The 14,933-nt window shown below is 38.0% G+C and overlaps 1 protein-coding gene and 1 pseudogene across 1 annotated transcript; both read left to right on the top strand.

Moving 5' to 3' along the window:
- The first annotated feature begins 612 nt into the window (after positions 1 to 612).
- On the top strand, positions 613 to 6,133 carry LOC139618604 (uncharacterized). Its single transcript, XM_071474688.1, has 2 exons — positions 613 to 676; positions 2,906 to 6,133. Coding segments are annotated over exons 1-2 (1,617 nt in total). The 5' UTR covers positions 613 to 674; the 3' UTR covers positions 4,521 to 6,133.
- Positions 6,134 to 10,884: 4,751 nt separating this feature from the next.
- On the top strand, positions 10,885 to 12,520 carry LOC139618609 (uncharacterized; annotated as a pseudogene).
- The last annotated feature ends 2,413 nt before the right edge of the window (positions 12,521 to 14,933 follow it).

Below are 14,933 nucleotides of genomic sequence, written 5' to 3'. Positions count from 1 at the left end.
TGTTTGTTTTGTTTGTTGAAAATCGGCTTTCAGAGATTGACAGGCAGAGCAATACAGGAAAAAAATGCACTAAAGGGGCATCAGGAAGTTCTGACAGGACACCCAAACAAATAGACAACATAATACTAATGCTGTGACGCCTAAGACAACAAATGTCATGAGATTATTACTCAGCAAAATAGTATAATTTATTAAGAACAGAAAGCAAACAAATAGAGAAATAATACTCATCATATACAGTATAAGGGTGTGCGTGTGTGTCTGTGTGTGTGTGTGACAGAGAGAGAGAGGTACAGTATGTTCTCTTAATAACTGTATTTAACATCACATCTTCTGTTGGACACATGTAATCACATTAAAAAAAAAAGCCAGAGAACAAGAGAGTGGTTTTTGTTCCATGGACCAGGTGACCATAAATACATCATTTATTTACAATAATAACTGCACATTTCCTGTTCTCCTGGAATTACCTCTTATCGGGAATGTAATTAAAATATAAAACACAAAAAAACCAGTCTGTTTCAGATTTAATCATGATTTTGTATATTAATTGATTTTTTTTTTCATTACAGGTGAATGAATCTGTGGTTTGTGTTTCATTGATATTTTATAAACATCTCATCCAGAGACCAAACACGTGTTTAACCCCACAACGCTCTCTACCCAGCATCATCATGTGAGTAGCTAATAACAATTAAATAATAATTATACATAATAATAATAATAATATATAACCATTATATAATTATATATTATAATAATCATACAAGCCGTGAGGTATAAATGATGCAATGATGACAGAGAAATCAAAGTTGCTGTTTAATATTTTATCATATATCATAGAATATAAGGTAATAATTATAAAGTAACAATATATGGAAATGCAGTTACAATAAGCTAATGATACAATGGAGGTAAAATGTAATTTATTCCAAAAAGTTAGAATTTGTGGTTTTTAAATCTTTTGAATCCTAAATCTTAGGTTGAAAATAAAAATCTGTAACTGTGAATAGCTAAGTGAGTAAAAGATGACCTGATTTCCAAAAGGCAACTGGTTAAAGATGACACTTTTTTTAACATTTCAAGCAAGATCACATTTCCATATTCTAACTTTCAAAATAAAAGAAAGGAAAACAAATTCAAAACTGGGCACCTTGGTCACCCTGCTATGAGGAACAAAAATGGCATACATATCAATAAATAAATAAATAAATAAATAAATGGTAATGTATAATATGTATTTATTTATTAATTCATGCATTTCTACATTTGTTCATTTATTTTTCTATTTGTGTTTCTACATTTACTGTCTTAATGTATTTATATATTCATTTATTCATCTGTGCATCTGTTTCTGTATTTCTACATTAATTAATTAATTGATTAATTTACTTATGCATTTCTACATTTATTTACATATGTATTTCTGTCTACTGTCTACTGACATACTATTAATATCTACTGTGGTATAACCAATCCGGCCTTAGATTGAAGTAGGACTGCCTATCTAATGAACATATGGACACAGAAATACATAAATAAATGAATGTGGAAATGTAGAAATGCAGAAATAAATAAATGAATAAATAAATAAATAATGAAATATTTATTGATTTTGATTTATTTATACTTTATTATATTTTTGGTCCCTCATACCCTGCATGGTCAGTATGTAGTAACACCCCATTGCCAAGTATCACAGTTTGTAAATGCTTTTAACAGCTAAGATTCCTTCAATTGCTGTTTAGGGAATTTTTCTATTCTTTCTTCAAAAAGGCTTCTAGTTCTGTATGATTCTTGGTTCATCTTGCATACACGGCTGTTTCGAGGTCTATCTGCAAATTTTTTACAACGTTTAGGTCACGACCTTGAAAAAACCCCCAGCTTGTGCCTCTTTAGTACACTGTGATTTTGAGGCATGTCTAGGATCATTATCTTGTTGATGATGTTGATGTTTGCTTCCAACATACCTTTCCTCACTGAAGCCAAAAAGATCTTTTGGTGTTAAACTGGTGTTTTGATTTGCCTTCCTTGCAATCCTGCAAGCAGTTCTCTTGGTCTTCCAGTCCTCAGCCTGACCTCCACCATTGCTGTCAACTGCCATTACCTAATAACATTATGAACTGAGGACACGGCTTCATCTGAGGAAATGGGCAACAATTATTTTTGGTTCTTAAAACCACAAATGTATCTTGTTATAGATAACAACACTTCAAAGAAAACACTGGAAAAATGAAAAATATGGGACCTTTACTTTTCAGAGTGCTAGCCTGCTGCTACTGTTGAGACAAGGTTTGAGGAGTCATAGCATAAAGCTTTGAAATTCGCATCACCTGCCTTTTCCTAATCACCAAACTGAACAAGCCATTGCCTTAATAAGCTAATTAAGACCTTGGTAAAAATGTATCTGAGAGCTCAAATCTCTTAAGGTGCCCAGTGAAGAATGTTTCATTTTTAACACTTTTGGAGATCAGTTTACAATACCACTGTATTGTCCTTTGCTTGTAAGTTGCTTTGGATAAAAGCATCTGCTTCATTAGAACTCACTTCATTATTCACAATAACAGACAATTTGACCAAGGATTCCCAAACTTTTGCATGCCATTGTACAAGTGCTGTCAGAGTAGAAATCAAGCAAAAGCAAATTATTGTTTGATCATATTAGATTTAAGATAAACTGAGTGTGTCAGTGGCTGTAACCACTTCTCAGTCAAGAATAGCATTTCAAGCTCCGGTACAAACAGTAAGCTGCAACATTTTGGACCAAAAGACTTTTCAAATCAACAAAAGTTTCAAGTGGAGCATGAACTCTAGTAGAAAACAATTAGTACGTGATGTAGAAATAATCAGAATAAAAATCTGCAAATGTGTATTTTCTATGTTTTCAATGATCTACTTTCTGCAGGAGCACCTTATTCAACAAGAGCAAACACTCCTCAGAAAAATACAAGGACATCATCTCCAAAAGTATTCTGATCCATTCAGGATCTCCTGCTCTCTACCAGCTCAGACCAGAGAAAGAGCAGGTTGGAAATCTGACCAGAATGACTATTGGAAAAAAAAATCCAAACAAAATCAACAAAACCATCTTACTCGTGGGTGAAATAGGAACAGGAAAATCCACTCTGGTTAATGTTCTGTTCAACTACACCATGGGAGTGAAGTGTGAAGACAACATCTGGTTTATAATGGAAGAGGAGAAGGAGAAGGAAGGTCAGTCAGAAAGTCGAACATCAGATGTGATTGTGTACGAGATTTTTGGCTTTGAAGATAAAACTCTGTCCTACTCTCTGACCATCATCGACACTCCTGGATATGGAAGCACCAAAGGGATTGAACATGATGACATTGTCAGAAAAGAATTATTGGAATTGTTCAGTACAGACCATGGAGTTCATGAAATTAATGCCGTGGGTCTGGTGTTGAGGGCGACTGAATGTCGACTGAGTGACCGACTAAAGTACATCTTTGATTCAGTGGTGTCTCTGTTTGGAAAAGACATTGAGAACAAGATTGTAGCTCTCATCACACACTCAACTGGAGGAACACCTACAAATGTTCTACAAGCTCTTGAAGCTGCAAACATTAAATGTGCCAAAAATGAGAAGCAGCAGCCGGTTCACTTCCTGTTTGATAACTGCCAGAAGACACAGAAATCAGAGGAAACCAGTACTGAACTGGTGAACGCATGGAGGGTAACAAAGAAGGGAATGAGTCAGTTTACTGCCTTCCTGGAGAGATCTTCACCTCAAAAGCTCAAGACAACAGTGAAAGTGCTGAAGACACGTGTCAGACTGGCAGCCTGCATCCAAAACCTGCAAGAGAGAATCATGTTGATTGAACTAAAACAGACAGAAATCCAACAGACTCAAGAAGGTCTGAAGAAACATGAAGAGGAGATGAGGAAGAATGAGGGGTTCACTGTAGAAGTGGATGAGGTCTACAAAGATAAAGAAACTATTGCTGGTGGGAGGTGGGGGTTGTTTTTTTTTGAAGGAGCTGTTGTCTGTACTGTCTGCCAAGAGAACTGTCACTATCCTGGATGCACAGTGGCCTGGAGTCCTGAAGGCTGTGAGGTCATGAAGAGAGGTCACTGTATTGTCTGTACCAATAAGTGTCCTGCATCAGCTCATGTGAAGGAAACCTGGAGGTTTGTGAACAAGACATGGAAAGTTCAGAGGACTGCAACAGAAATGAAAGAGGAATTTGAAAAGAATAAAGCTGAAAGTGAGAGGAAATCAAGCCTTTTGGAAAATCTAGAGAAGGAGATGAAAGACCTGACAGCACAGATGAATCAGTTGGTTGAAGAGGCCTACCAACATGTTGTCAGACTGGACGAGATTGCCCTGAATGTGAACTCACTGTCCACTCATGTCCACTTGGACTCCCTGATTGAGAAGCTGGAGAAGAAAGGAGACACAGAGAAAGTCCAGAAACTGGACAAGATGAGAAGTCGAGTGGATGAAGGAACCAAAGCAGGACTGAGATACATGTTTGGTAAAGTAACAGCAGGTTGGTAAAGCAGTTCAAGAAGTAATGATGTAGGTGAACAACATCATTGTGAAGTTGTCAACACTATATAATATATATCATATTTCTGTATTATTATTACTGTTTTCCTCATGTGTAAGCAGCATTTTACTGTTGTAGCTGGATGAGATGGAATTGATCTGAACAATTTTATACAGTTAAGTAACAGAAAATGCATCATATTTTATAAGTTCATTATGTGTTATGTTAAATTCACTAGTAACTAAAGCTGTCAGATAAATGTAGTGGAGAACAAAGCAGCATACAAGTATAAAGTAGCATGAAATGTAAAAAGTACCTACAATTTGTACTTCAGTAAATGTACTTAGGTTCTGTCCTTTACTGAAAGTGTAATCAGCTTATAAATTTCAAATGTGTAAGTCTGTGAAACTTCTCCTCTTTATAATGACTGTTGCTGTTCCATCAGTGTGTTTACATGAACCTCAGTAATCTGGTTACAGTTGGCTTTCTGTTGCGTAATCTGATTTGTTAGTTAACATGTAAATGAGGAACCTGCTTTCCCAGCTACATTTCTCTTGCAGAACAAGGTTTACTATAAATATAAGGATAATTACCTTTATAATAAGCTTTTAACATGGACACACGTGCAGGACAAAGATTTCAAACGCAGAAAGATTACACAGGGCAATCCCAATTTAAATCCAAAGTCAGACAAAAATGAAACTAACGTAAAATTGCATCAACAAGTCTTAATAAGTCAGTTTCCAGGGCTTATATTTGATATATTATTATGTTCCCAGAATAAGATCAGGGACAAGGCAGAAATCTGATCACTGATCTGCTTCATGTAAAACAAACATGGTTTTCTTAGATCATGTAAACACACTGACTGATGGACACACAGATCACTGTCTCATAACATCAGACTCTCACAGCAACTAGTATCTAACAGTAAAGCTGCTGTGTATAAGTGTAGCCTGTGCTGTGTTAAATGCAACAGAGACCCAGCTAACAGCTCTGCTTTTAAATGGAGTGAGGACGCCCCCTGGTGTTCAATGTTCAGTACAAAGTTGGACTGTGTTGTACATTGGTTTCTGTTTGTTTTCTTAGTGTTAGTTGAACGTTTTTCTAATGTTTTCAGTCCATACAAGGCTGTGTTTTATTCTGGTGTTGCTCTCATGTTGGCACAGTCTCAGTAACCAGGTTGTGAGTCAGTAACATGTCACTGACATGTATAGTTAGACTTAGAGCTAGAGAAGAGTGAAACATGTTTTTTTTCCTCATTATAATCACTTTGTACAGACAATGTTTCAGATCCTGAACTCAGACAGAATGTAAAACTATTCTGCTGTTGGAGCAGAATTCAACTTTCACACTTGAGTGTTTTTGAAGAGTGGAGTCATGAAATCTAATGTCCTTCAGTTCGATTTTTACTTTGGTTTCTTCATGTGTCTTCATGCTTGAAATGACGAGTTCAGATATTTCAGATGACACAGTGTGGAACATGATTCCTTTTATGTTTGACTTTATTTTTGAACAATTCATGTCTGTGAATTCAATATAATTTGTTATGCTACATTAAATCATGTCCTGATTGGTGCAGTTTTCTATGAATCATGAATAAAATTGAGTCTTCACTGGATCATCAGCTGCTTTTCAGTCTGTTGAAGCTTCTGCTGAGCTTAATTCAATAGACGTGTTTCTCTTTGATACTGAACCAGTCTCACTTTATTCTGAGCAGCAGGTCTGACACAACATGTTGTCAGACTGGAGGAGATTGCCCTGAATGTGAACTCACTGTCCACTCATGTCCACTTGGACTCCCTGATTGAGAAGATGGAGAAGAAAGGAGACACAGAGAAAGTCCAGAAACTGGACAAGATGAGAAGTCGAGTGGATGAAGGAACCAAAGCAGGACTGAGATACATGTTTGGTAAAGTAACAGCAGGTTGGTAAAGCAGTTCAAGAAGTAATTATGTAGGTGAACAACATCATTCTGAAGTTGTCAACACTATATAACATGTCATATTTCTGTATTATTATTACTGTTTTCAAGTTCATTAATTAGGTAATAAAAAATGCATCATATTTTATAAGTTCATTATGTGTTATGTTAAATTCACTAGTAACGAAAGCTGTCAGATAAATGTAGTGGAGAACAAAGCAGCATACAAGTAACATATAATGTAAAAAGTACCTAAAATTTATACTTCAGTAAATATACTTAGGTCCTGTCCTCTACTGAAAATGTGATCATCTTATAAATTTCAAATGTGTAAGTCTGTGAAACTTCTCCTCTTTTTAATGACTGTTGCTGTTCCATCAGTGTGTTTACATGAACCTCAGTAATCTGGTTACAGTCGGCTTTCTGTTGTGTTATCTGATTTGTTAGTTAACATGTAAATGAGGAACTTGTTTTCCCAGCTACATTTCTCTTGCAGAACAAGGTTTACTATCAGTATAATTACCTTTATAATAAGCTTTTAACATGGACACATGTGCAGGACAAAGATTTCAAACACAGAAAGATTACACAGGGCAATCCTCGAATTTAAATCACAAATCAGACTAAAAATTAAACTCATATGGGAGAGAGAATAGGCAGAAATCTGATCACTGCAAGATGAATCTCTCTCTCTCTCTCTCTCTCTCTCTCCTAACTCAGTCATTCCATCAGTAGACATTTGTGCATGAACACCAAACCTAAAAGTAGCCTACAGACAGTTCTTGTGCTCACTTTGAAATATAATCCTGCTGGCACCACTGACAGGTTGAGACTCACAGCTGAACAATGTGGAATTCATGTTTCATAATAAGTTGCATAAAAGTTAGTGACCAGAGAAACATGTGAAGTACATGAAACATGGATTTTCCTGATTAAATTCTCTTCGACAAAGAAAAACATTGCACTGTGACAACAGTTTCAAAGTTTGAAGTAACTGAAACTGGAAACTGATTCCTGCAGTGACAGTAAAGGTGAGGTCCTCTGTCAATAAAGATTTTATAAGAAGTTTCAGTTTAGGTAGAAAGTGAGCCACACTGAATGTAGTTGAGACTGGTGGACTGTTTCTCTGACAGGACAGTCCAGGAGAGGACACGAGGTCCTCGCCTCTTGGTTCTTTAAGGTGCACAGACTCTTGTCTTGGTGGGAACTCTGAGAATACACCTGCCTGATGTTGATGTTTGTGACACAGACTGTACATCTAACCTGAAATGATTTTGACTGAAGTTTTTTCAGCATTTCTAGTATTCTAGTATTCTATTATACCTATCAGTATTCTTATTATCATTTTCATTATAACATTTATAACCAGCAGTCTGACAGTACTTGAATACAACAGTTTATAGAGCTGAGCAAATGGCTGCTCATCCTGACTCTGGTTCTCTTGGAGGTTTCTTCTTCTTCTATTAAAAGGGACTTTTTCCTCCCCAATGTTGCCAAGTGCTGCTCATTGTGGGAGCTTATTGGTTTCTCTCTATAATGTTAGTTCTTGACCTTATACTCTGCAAAGTGCCTTGAGATAATGTATGTTGTGATTTGATGCTATACAAATAAATTTGAATGAAAAATATTAAATAGTACAGTTGAAACAGTTCTCCTACTGCAACTCATGTCATTTGATGACAATAATAATAATAATAAGAAGAAGAAGAAGAAGAAGCTCTTGGTAGGGTTTCCCATAGTTTCGGAGCACAGTTAAAATCAGCTGCTCTGCCTATTTTCTTGTGCGTAAAATTGTTTGTATTTAAAAGCCTGGCAGTAGAAGCTTGTGAAGGAGGGGACTCCCCAGTGGTTGATCTGGTATAGCACGACCTCAAAAACCTGGTCCTAACCACAGCCATCCTTTGCTGCATGTCATCCCCTCTCTCTCTCTTTCCCTAACTTTCCCGTCTCTCTCTCCTGCTGCAACTATCAGAATAAAGGCTAAAAAAGTCCAAATAATAACTTTTAAAAAAGAAAAAGAAAAGGATTATAAAACAACTGAGAATCTGCAATATAGGCTGGTCCCAAACCACCAAGAGCTTTAAAAACAAGTAAAAGGACCCTAAAATCTATTCTAAAAGAAACTCAGAGCCAGTGGAGTGTTGCTAAAACCAGGGTAATACGCTCTCTCTTCCTTCATTTAAAGTCTAGCAGCACAGTTCTGAATAACCACAATCAGAGAACCAGCTGACAGATATGAAGAAATTGTCAGGATACAAATGCTCTGAGAAAACTTTACTAACCTGCAGTAAGAGGTTTGGATTTGACAAGATGTTAAATAAACAGTAGATCAGGTGTTTGTGTGTTAGAAGTCTGTTCAGATAAACTGTGGTTTGTTGTAGCTTCTCAGATTAACAACAATTTAACGATTCACTGATGTTTTCCACATAAGTACAGTAAATCTGCAGAGTTTCATCTCCCTACATTCATAGTGTTTTTTTCATTTCATTTATTCATTTCACACTAATCAGAATAAAGTACCATTCAAAAAATAATAATAGCTGTGGGCGAAAATGGGACACCTCAATAAGCATCAGGAGGCCCAGCATGTCCAAATACAGTTTCAGCCACAAAATATCTCAATCCTAATAACTAACAGGGGTGGACAGTAACAGAGTACATTTACTTGAGTACTGCACTTAATCATATTTTCAAATGTCTGTACCTCACTTGAAAATTATTTTTTTGGAAACCAGCTTTTAGTCTGTGGAGGGAATTTTTCTTTTATTTTGAAGATGTGACAGATGATACACTGTTTTCATCTCAGGACCAAACCACAGCCAGCTCCTACACTATCAGTCATATTGTGCTGCTGCATTTTTGTACAGCTCGGTTTGAACTTGGCAGTGGCCTGACGATGACTACGATAGATAAAGATGAGTCAGAAGATTCTTCACCAGATTCACTGGAGCACCACGGCCTTATCTTCAGTCTACGTTTGAGGTTTTAGAAACAAAGAAAGTTTCCTTTCGTTTTAAAAGTTTGCTGTGTTTACCACGACCAGCCTTCATCACTGCCTCAAGAAAAAGACATATTAAAGCAACAATGGCTTGTTAATTCAATGGTGTTTTAGGGCCTTTTCTATCAGCTTTGTATCAAGTTCTACAAACTTTTTATTCTATAGCTTCTGCAAGTTTATTCAGTTGGTAGATCCAGAGTCATTAGGTTCTGTCAATGTGGAACAATAAAAAATGCTTTGACATTAAAAAAAAAAAAAAAAAAAATGTACTTTTGAATAATTAAGTATTTTTAAAATAAAGTACTCCAGTACTTTAACTCAAGTAAATTTGACTATACAACTTTCATTTGTGTTGGAGTAATATTTGACCAGACGGCTCTATACTTTGATTCAAGTAGCAGAGCTGTGTACTTTGTCCACCTCTGAAAACTAATACCTAAAACCCTAAAAAGAAAAACTAAATGGTCCCAAACATTTATCCCATCAGTCCAAACATTAAACCAACAGGCGAGATACACAATCAGAAATAAATGGTAAATAAAAATAACAGGAGAGTAGAGTATATAATTTTTCGGGCATACAAGTTTTAAATATATTTTAGTAGTAACTGCTGCTTTAAGTTCTTTTTAAAATCAGGAGATAACAAAACAGGAGATTTTTATAGTGTTATCAGCTCAGTCCAGACCTGTGGACCTCTGCAGACCGCACTACAACTCGTACATTTAAGTTCACGTTTCTTACACTTTATGAGATGCTTTTTTTTCTGGTCATGGATGTATGTGAGGGAAGGTCAATTGAAATGGAAGTTTCTGTGAAATCATGTGACCACAGAGAGTTTGCCCACTTAATGAACATACAGACACAGAAATACATAAATAAATAAATGTGGAAATGTAGAAATAAATAAATAATGAAATATTTATTAATTCTGATTAATTCATACTTATGTCATTTTTGGTCCCTCATACCCTGCATGGTCAGTATGTAGTAACACCCCATTGCCAAGTATCACATTTTGTAAATGCTTTTTACAACTAAGATTCCTTCAATTTTTGTTTTGGGAATTTTTCTATTCTTTCTTGAAAAAGGCTTCTAGTTCTGTGTGATTCTTGGTTCATCTTGCATACACGGCGGTTCTGAGGTCTATCTGCAAATTTTTGACAATGTTTAGGTCACAACCCTGAAAACCCCCCAGCTTGTGCCTCTTTAGTACACTGTGATTTTGAAGCGTGTCTAGGATCATTATCTTGTTGATGATGTTGATGTTTGCTTCCAACCCTTCCTCACTGAAGCCAAAAAGATCTTTTGGTGTTTTGATTTGCCTTCCTTGCAATCCTGCAAGCAGTTCTCTCAGAAAGTTTTCTTGGTCTTCCAGACCTCAGCTTGACCTCCACCATTGCTGTCAACTGCCATTACCTAATAACATTATAAACGGCTTCATCTGAAATGAAAAATATGGGACCTTTACTTTTCAGAGTGCTAGCCTGCTGCTCAGAGGAGCCTACGACTGCTGACTGTCGAGACAAGGTTTGAGGAGTCATAGCATAAAGCTTTGAAATTTGCATCACCTGCCTTTTCCTAATCACCAAACTGAACAGGCCATAGTATTAATAAGCTAATTAAGACCTTGGTAAAAATGTAACTGAGAGTTCAAATCTCTTAAGGTGCCCAGTGAAGAATGTTTCATTTTAACACTTTTGGAGATCAGTTTACAATACCACTGTATTGTCCTTTGCTTGTAAGTTGCTTTGGATTAAATGTAAATGTGCTCACTTAATTATTCACACTAACAGACAATTTGACCAAGGATTCCCAAACTTTTGCATGCCATTGTACAAGTGCTGTCAGAGTAGAAATCAGGCAAAAATCAGGCAAAAACAAATTATTGTTTGATCATATTACATTTAAACTGAGTGTGTCAGTGGCTGTAACCACTTCTCAATACAATTTCCAATGATCTACTTTCTGCGGGAGCACCTTATTCAACAAGAGCAAACACTCCTCAGAAAAATACAAGGACATCATCTCCAAAAGTATTCTGATCCATTCAGGATCTCCTGCTCTCTACCAGCTCAGACCAGAGAAAGAGCAGGTTGGAAATCTGACCAGAATGACTATTGGAAAAAAAAAAAATCCAAACAAAATCAACAAAACATCTTACCTGTGGGTGAAATAGGAAGAGGAAAATCCACTCTGGTAAATGCTCTGTTCAACTACACCACAGGAGTGAAGTGTGAAGACAACATCTGGTTTATAATGGAAGAGGAGAAGGAGAAGGAAGGTCAGTCAGAAAGTCGAACATCAGATGTGATTGTGTACGAGATTTTTGGCTTTGAATATAAAACTCTGTCCTACTCTCTGACCATCATCGATACTCCTGGATATGGAAGCACCAAAGGGATTGAACATGATGACATTGTCAGTTAAGAATTATTGGAACTGTTCAAGTCAGACCATGGAGTTCATGAAATTAATGCCGTGGGTCTGGTGTTGAGGGCGACTGAATGTCGACTGAGTGACCGACTAAAGTACATCTTTGATTCAGTGGTATCTCTGTTTGGAAAAGACATTGAGAACAAGATTGTAGCTCTCATCACACACTCAACTGGAGGAACACCTACAAATGTTCTACAAGCTCTTGAAGCTGCAAACATTAAATGTGCCAAAAATGAGAAGCAGCAGCCGGTTCACTTCCTGTTTGATAACTGCCAGAAGACAATCAGAGGAAACCAGTACTGAATTGGTGAACGCATTGAGGGTAACAAACAAGGGAATGAGTCAATTTACTGCCTTCCTGCAGAGATCTTCGCCTCAAAAGCTCAAGACAACAGTGAAAGTGTTGAAGACACGTGTCAGACTGGCAGCCTGCATCCAAAACCTGCAAGAGAGAATCATGTTGATTGAACTTGTTGTTTCTTAAATAGCAATGATGTGAAGATGAAGAAAACTCTGCTGACACTGTCTTGCTTGTGTATAAAGAGGTTTATTACAAAGAAGTCCAGCATCAAATCAAGCACCATGTATTGCCTGAGAGAGCCAATATGAATCTCCTCTGAAAAAAAGCTCCAACTCCCCACTTATATAGGTTGGTTGTTCTCATGAACCTAAGGTAAACATATGATTTCCTATAAAAAACAGGAAAAGGGCTTCATCACATAAGATGAGGAAGTCATCCATCTCCCGATGACACCTAGACCTTTTGACCTGGAACCTCTTAGCTATAAGGCCCTTAAATCTTTTTGACCAGGATACCCCTAGCTAAACATACCAAACCCATAAAGTCGCATAACATGTGGAACTTCAGATACTACAGATGCCATTAATTCCTTCCTTGCCAACTCCCCAGCAACATACAACCTATGCCTGAATCCGTTAAGATAACCAAGCAATTTCCTTGGAGGGTCACTGCTTTTAAAATTGTCCCTCAACACTGCCAGAGGACCACATACAGAATGTGCAAACACCAAGACATTTGGTCTAAACCCTGTACTCTCTTGTGTCACTTCCCTGGCTGCCAGCGTTAACCAGGGCAAACCTTCCTCCCAGTCCCTGCCCACCTCTGTGCAAAATGCATGCAGCAGTGAAAATGCTCCTGACTTTGCACATGATAGGCTGACGACTGCGAGTGCTTCACCTGAAGTTGCTTTTACGCCTGTGCAAACATATGGGAGGAAAAGTTAGACCCTTGATCACTTTGAACAACTCTGGGGATACCAAAGTCAAATTAACTGGGAGAGGGCTTTAACCAGAGATCTCGTTATTGACCGCAGAGGGTATGCAGCAGGATATCTGGTAGCCTGACACATAACTGTCAAGAGGTACTTTGCTCCTCATCTAGATGGAGGCAGAGGTCCAACACAGTCAACAATTATGTGTTCAAATTGTTCACTAATGGCAGGTATTGGATGCAAAGGGGCAGGCTTAATAACCTGGTTTGGCTTACCTGACATATATGACAAGTCCTGATGTATTCTGACACATGCTTTTTTAACTGAGGCCAAAAAAGTACCGCAAAATACAGCCATAAGTCTTCCTAACTCCCACATGCCCCAACTGGTCATGGGAGAGCTGCAAAACCCAAGTTACAAAATTTGGCTGGTATCACAATCTGAAAAGTTGCATTCCCCACACCAACCTCCCCACAAGGCACCCACTTCCTCACAAGCAGGCCATTCTCAAGGAAATAGCCATGAGCCCTGTCCTTCACCTCTTCAACAGGGATCACAGTCTCCAACAGCCCCTTAATTGATGGGTTAGACTGCTGCTCGGCTACCAGCTCTGCATGTGAAATAGATATGGGAAAGTCAGACAAGTTTACACATGGTTCCTCCATCACCCTGACTCTACCAGGTTCACCACCAGCACAAGTCCCAGCACGTGTCACTGCACACGCTGCAAACACCTCTGGAAAGTCATGCCCACTCATCTGGTTCACTGTTACAAAGAGGAACTGAAGTAAGAACTGGAAGTGGAGGAACTCCTGACCAGATATGCCCACCACCACAAGAATAACATGCACTGGCAAAGCTGGGCGCACTGCCATGCACACCTCTCCCTAAAATAAATCTGAGATGAGGTACAACCTGTGCACTGGAGCTGACAATACAGACAACCCCATGCCTCGCACAAGTGCTAAACCACCAGTATCAGATTCCTCTGAAAAAGGGAGAACTGATGCCAGAATAAATGAATCTAAGGCAACTGAATCCCTCAGAATTCTAACAGGCACCCTATCACTATCTGCTGTCAAGGAAACAAAACCATCTGATACAAAAGGCAAGTAGGCCTCATCACATTTCTCCCACACATGAGGATTCTCCCTCACACTCACCAGGGAAGAGGCTAACGCAGCAGACTTTATATTCATTTGCTTGATTACTACACAACAAAAGAGTGTAGTAATCGACAAGCTGGCTGCAAAAAGACAAATAGGAGCGCCCCCTCTATCTGCCTAACCCAAATCTTAAACTAACTCATCACTGGTCTTCATGTGGTTAGTTGCAGCGGGTTATTATACACCAGAGACCGATGGTATAGAGAAGTGACCAGTCACTGGCAACCACGGACATGCTCCCAAGACAAAGCTCTAACCGTGTTCACCCCAACACTACAAAAACAACAAACCAGCAAAACCCAAAGGAGTAACGCTGCTATGCCTACCAGGGGGATCATAGCTTTAGCTCCAAAGAAAAAAAAATAATTACAGACCAGCACACCAACACTTACCTTCTTTTGATCAAACAATTCTTCAAATCCACAAACCATGCTCCTCTGAACTCAAAGAGACCCAACTCACCCAGGTACCTTCTCTTACACCTTGATTACACAGAACAAGGTCCAAGCAACCAATTTAGAGAATCACCTCCAAGAACCCACCCTTGAGTGACACACATCTCTGCCCTGTCACGGATTGGTCTCTCCACCAAGAACAAAGACGTGTTCCAACAAAAAACAAACAAAAAAAAAAAAAAACACTTAAGAATCAAATATTGGACGAGC

Source organism: Trachinotus anak, unplaced genomic scaffold (genome assembly GCF_046630095.1).
Source record: "Trachinotus anak isolate AG129_WGS33_773 ecotype Australia unplaced genomic scaffold, CSIRO_AGI_Tana_v1 ptg000003l, whole genome shotgun sequence".
Classification (NCBI taxonomy): domain Eukaryota; kingdom Metazoa; phylum Chordata; class Actinopteri; order Carangiformes; family Carangidae; genus Trachinotus; species Trachinotus anak.
The sequence above is the reverse complement of the archived record's forward strand: the minus strand, read 5'-3'. Positions and strand labels throughout refer to the sequence as shown.